Raw genomic sequence first — 6,000 nt, forward strand, 5'->3', positions numbered from 1 at the left:
GCCCCTCTATAAACATGTACATCCTGAAGTCTACTCAACAGTCTTTTATCTACCAATACATAATCCAACAAACTACTGTCATTTCGCCCTACATCATATCTTGTATACTTATTTATCCTCTTTTTCTTAAAATATGTATTACCTATAACTAAACCCCTTTCTATACAAAGTTCAATCAAAGGGCTCCCATTATCATTTACACCTGGCACCCCAGACTTACCTACCACACCCTCTCTAAAAGTTTCTCCTACTTTAGCATTCATGTCCCCTACCACAATCACTCTCTCACTTGGTTCAAAGGCTCCTATACATTCACTTAACATCTCCCAAAATCTCTCTCTCTCCTCTGCATTCCTCTCTTCTCCAGGTGCATACACGCTTATTGTAACCCACTTCTCGCATCCAACCTTTACTTTAATCCACATAATTCTTGAATTTACTCATTCATATTCTCTTTTCTCCTTCCATAACTGATCATTCAACATTACTGCTACCCCTTCCTTTGCTCTAACTCTCTCAGATACTCCAGATTTAATCCCATTTATTTCCCCCCACTGAAACTCCCCTACCCCCTTCAGCTTTGTTTCGCTTAGGGCCAGGACATCCAACTTCTTTTCATTCATAACATCAGCAATCATCTGTTTCTTGCCATCCGCACTACATCCACGCACATTTAAGCATCCCAGTTTTATAAAGTTTTTCTTCTTCTCTTTTTTAGTAAATGTCTACAGGAGAAGGGGTTACTAGCCCATTGCTCCCGGCATTTTAGTCGCCTCATATGACACGCATGGCTTACGGAGGAAAGATTCTTTTCCACTTCCCCATGGACAGTAGAAGAAATAAAGAAGAACAAGAGCTATTTAGAAAAAGGAGAAAAACCTAGATGTATGTATATATGTATGCATGTGCGTGTCTGTGAAGTGTGACCAAAGTGTAAGTAGGAGTAGCAAGATATCCCTGTTATCTAGCGTGTTTATGAGACAGAAAAAGAAACCAGCAATCCTACCATCATGCAAAACAGTTACAGGTTTCTGTTTCACAGTCATCTGGCAGGACGGTAGTACTTCCCTGGGTGGTTGCTGTCTACCAACCTACTACCTATACCTATATGGTCATATACATGTATATATATGTCTTACGAGCCAGTGTTTCGGACGTATATATACTCAATAATTCTAGCGGCTTCAAATCAAGCAGGAGAAAGCTGGTAGGCCCACATGTGAGAGAAAGGGTCTGTATGGTCAGTGTGCAGTGCATAAAAAAAATCCTGCAGCATGCTGTGCATAATGAGAAAAAAAAAACTGACCGTTTTTTTTTTATTAAAATGCCGACTTTGAGGTGTATTTTCGTATAGTATTTATCATTGTATTCTCGTTTTCATGGTCTCACATGATAAAATGGAAAACATATTGCAGAAATAGCGATGATTTTGATTAGTTTCATGATGAAAACTACCTTGAAATTGAGCTCAAAGTAGTGGAAATGTTCGATTTTTTACCAATTTTCAAGAGTAAGCAAATTACACCACACGTCCAATACACGTCAACTGGGGAGTCTAATATTCTTTCACTAGTGCACTGATATTATTTATACCATTTTTACAATAATGCAGTAGTCTGCATAGCAGTAAATTTTGTATTTTTTGTGTGAATAAAAAATCAAAATAGAAAGCAATAATAATATAAGAGGGGCCTAGAGATGTGACTGATAAACAGAGGATATGTTATTTTAGTGCCAAGAATGTCTACATTGTTTATTCTGGACCCTATTTTGAAATTGGCATCTTGTTTAATTTGCATGAAATTGACTAAATTGACAAATTCTGACCACTTTACAGTGGACCCCCGCATAACAATCACCTCCGAATGCGACCAATTATGTAAGTGTATTTATGTAAGTGCGTTTGTACGTGTATGTTTGGGGGTCTGAAATGGACTAATCTGCTTCACAATATTCCTTATGGGAACAAATTCGGTCAGTACTGGCACCTGAACATACTTCTGGAGTGAAAAAATATCGTTAACCGGGGGTCCACTGTATTGGGTAGTTCAAATCGGTAAATGGGCGGTTTCTTTTACTTAATTGATAGAAAAAATGGAGTTCTAAAGAAATAGCTATGAGTTTGGTCAAGTGGAACAACAGAATTGGCGAAAAACAGAGCTCAAAGTCGGCAAAATTGCTGATGCGTATATGTTGCTGAGACTGCTAACTTCGCGGGAGAGTAATTCCGCGAGTTTTCGACCAAATTTCGTACTTTTGGTGTCATTATCATCGGGAAAAGATTCTCTATCATTTCATAAGTTTTTTTTTTTTTTTAAATTTTGCGACATAGAATGACAGTTTCAGAAAGGTGCTTGGAACAGTCAAAGGGTTAAGTTTATTCTAACCTAACCACTCTGGAATCTGGCAAAATCACTAATCCAGCACCCTACAGGTCCCGATGATGCCGGATTAGTGATGGTCAACCTGTACTGACAAAAAAAAGGACCTGCAAGAAAACTTGTGATAAATCTGATTGTGGGTTGCACGTCAGGAAAACTAATGGATAATGATTGCCAGCGAATTTGTAGGGATGACTTTATACCAAATATAATCATATTATTGTTTTATGGTTCCTTTGTTTTACATGCTCTTTTCCCCATTATCTGTTCAGGTGCTGTATTGAACGAGTCCACCATGTAATGATTCAAGATGAACAACTGATCGCTGAATAATTAATGTTCCCCTGTATAGAAGGTATCATTTGTTGAAAATATTATAACTAACTAGAAATATGAAAGAACATTCAGGAGATAAAATATTTCAGTGTTCAGAGTGTCTTAAAGAGTTCTCTTGTAAGTCTACTCTAGTAGTGCATACCAAAGTTCATGAGGGAAAGAAAACTTATTACTGTTCTGTGTGCAAAAAATATTTTTCTCGTAAAACAAATCTAGTAAGACATACAAGAGTTCATACAGGAGACAAACCTTTTCAGTGTCCTGATTGTCTAAAAGCCTTTTCAAGTAAATCATCTCTAGTATCACATACAAAAATTCATACAGGAATTAGACCATACCACTGCTCAGTGTGTCAAAAAAACTTTTCGCACAAACATAATCTAGTTACACATATAAGAGTTCACACTGGAGAGAAGCCATATCAGTGCTCTGAATGTCAAAAAGATTTTTCAAGTCATAGTAGTCTAGCAGTACATACTAGACTTCACACTGGAGAGAAACCTTATCGGTGTTCAAAGTGTCTAAAAGAGTTTGCAGATAAATCTACTCTGAGAAAACATTCAAAGGTTCATTTGAATAAGAAACCCTATCAGTGTTCAAAATGTCAAAGAGAGTTTTCATTTAAATGTAATCTTGTAACACACATGAAAGTTCACATAGAAGAAAATCTCCTTCAGTGTTCAGAGAGCACGAAAGTTTTTTCAGAAAAATCTGTTTTACCAAAAAATATGAGAACTCCTATATTAAAATCTTATCAATGTGAAGAGTGTTCAAAAGTCTTCACTCGAAAATCACATCTAGAATTACATAGGAGAGTTCATACAGGAGAAAAACCATATCAGTGTGCAGTGTGTCTAAAACACTTTTCATATAAAAATAACCTAGCAACACATATTAGAGTTCACACAGGAGAGAAACCTTATAAGTGTTCAGAGTGCTCAAAAAACTTCTCTGATCAGTCTTGTCTTGTTAGACATACAAGAATTCATACACAAAAGAAATCTCTCAGTGATAACTGTGTCTAAAATATTTTTCACAGTCACTTTGATTAAGTGGAACATTTAAGTTTTTATACATAACAGGAACCATATCACTGTGAAGTATCTAAAAGACAAAAGAAAACTCTCCTTGATATATCACATTGGAGAGATTTATAGGAAAGATATAGGTGTTCTTTCTTTAAATGTGACATCAATCTTCAGTTACATGAGGAAAGCCTAACTGTTGGTATTAGTGCTTGAGAGATTTCATAAATACAGTAGAACCCCCTTATCTATGGATTCTGTATCCATGGTTTCAGTTATCCACAGTTTACTTTGGCCCCCAGAAAATTTTGCTTAATAATGGCCTCAAAGTGTAAAATTAGTGATGTTGGCAGTTCTTCAAAGCCTAAGAGAAGCCATGATACGCTTCCCATCACTTCTTAATTTATCACTTGCTTAATTTATGAATTAAACTTTATCATAGGTATATATGTGGTAGGTAAGTTTGGGGTGCCAGGTGTAAATGATAATGGGAGCCCTTTGATTGAACTTTGTATAGAAAGGGGTTTAGTTATAGGTAATACATATTTTAAGAAAAAGAGGATAAATAAGTATACAAGATATGATGTAGGGCGAAATGACAGTAGTTTGTTGGATTATGTATTGGTAGATAAAAGACTGTTGAGTAGACTTCAGGATGTACACGTTTATAGAGGGGCCACAGATATATCAGATCACTTTCTAGTTGTAGCTACACTGAGAGTAAAAGGTAGATGGGATACAAGGAGAATAGAAGCATCAGGGAAGAGAGAGGTGAAGGTTTATAAACTAAAAGAGGAGGCAGTTAGGGTAAGATATAAACAGCTATTGGAGGATAGATGGGCTAATGAGAGCATAGGCAATGGGGTCGAAGAGGTATGGGGTAGGATTAAAAATGTAGTGTTAGAGTGTTCAGCAGAAGTTTGTGGTTACAGGAAAGTGGGTGCAGGAGGGAAGAGGAGCGATTGGTGGAATGATGATGTAAAGAGAGTAGTAAGGGAGAAAAAGTTAGCATATGAGAAGTTTTTACAAAGTAGAAGTGATGCAAGGAGGGAAGAGTATATGGAGAAAAAGAGAGAGGTTAAGAGAGTGGTGAAGCAATGTAAAAAGAGAGCAAATGAGAGAGTGGGTGAGATGTTATCAACAAATTTTGTTGAAAATAAGAAAAAGTTTTGGAGTGAGATTAACAAGTTAAGAAAGCCTAGAGAACAAAAGGATTTGTCAGTTAAAAATAGGAGAGGAGAGTTATTAAATGGAGAGTTAGAGGTATTGGGAAGATGGAGGGAATATTTTGAGGAATTGTTAAATGTTGATGAAGATAGGGAAGCTGTGATTTCGTGTATAGGGCAAGGAGGAATAACATCTTGTAGGAGTGAGGAAGAGCCAGTTGTGAGTGTGGGGGAAGTTCGTGAGGCAGTAGGTAAAATAAAAGGGGGTAAGGCAGCCGGGATTGATGGGATAAAGATAGAAATGTTAAAAGCAGGTGGGGATATAGTTTTGGAGTGGTTGGTGCAATTATTTAATAAATGTATGGAAGAGGGTAAGGTACCTAGGGATTGGCAGAGAGCATGCATAGTTCCTTTGTATAAAGGCAAAGGGGATAAAAGAGAGTGCAAAAATTATAGGGGGATAAGTCTGTTGAGTGTACCTGGTAAAGTGTATGGTAGAGTTATAATTGAAAGAATTAAGAGTAAGACGGAGAATAGGATAGCAGATGAACAAGGAGGCTTTAGGAAAGGTAGGGGGTGTGTGGACCAGGTGTTTACAGTGAAACATATAAGTGAACAGTATTTAGCTAAGGCTAAAGAGGTCTTTGTGGCATTTATGGATTTGGAAAAGGCGTATGACAGGGTGGATAGGGGGGCAATGTGGCAGATGTTGCAAGTGTATGGTGTAGGAGGTAGGTTACTGAAAGCAGTGAAGAGTTTTTACGAGGATAGTGAGGCTCAAGTTAGAGTATGTAGGAAAGAGGGAAATTTTTTTCCAGTAAAAGTAGGCCTTAGACAAGGATGTGTGATGTCACCGTGGTTGTTTAATATATTTATAGATGGGGTTGTAAGAGAAGTAAATGCGAGGGTCTTGGCAAGAGGCGTGGAGTTAAAAGATAAAGAATCACACACAAAGTGGGAGTTGTCACAGCTGCTCTTTGCTGATGACACTGTGCTCTTGGGAGATTCTGAAGAGAAGTTGCAGAGATTGGTGGATGAATTTGGTAGGGTGTGCAAAAGAAGAAAATTAAAGGTGAATTCAGGAAAGAGTAA

The 6,000-nt window shown here is 37.3% G+C and overlaps 1 protein-coding gene across 5 annotated transcripts in view; it reads left to right on the plus strand.

Annotated features, from left to right (window-relative positions):
- LOC138852422 (zinc finger protein 84-like) overlaps nt 1-5,297 on the plus strand; it is a 75,895-nt gene extending 70,598 nt beyond the window's left edge. For all 5 annotated transcript variants that reach the window (XM_070083061.1, XM_070083060.1, XM_070083063.1 and 2 more), the window contains one exon: nt 2,654-5,297. In XM_070083061.1, the coding sequence (XP_069939162.1) occupies nt 2,774-3,742 (969 nt within the window). In that variant the 5' untranslated portion in view covers nt 2,654-2,773 and the 3' untranslated portion in view covers nt 3,743-5,297. The remainder of the gene's footprint in view (nt 1-2,653) is intronic.
- The last annotated feature ends 703 nt before the right edge of the window (nt 5,298-6,000 follow it).

The sequence above is a fragment of the Cherax quadricarinatus genome, chromosome 8 (genome assembly GCF_038502225.1).
Source record: "Cherax quadricarinatus isolate ZL_2023a chromosome 8, ASM3850222v1, whole genome shotgun sequence".
Classification (NCBI taxonomy): Eukaryota; Metazoa; Arthropoda; class Malacostraca; order Decapoda; family Parastacidae; genus Cherax; species Cherax quadricarinatus.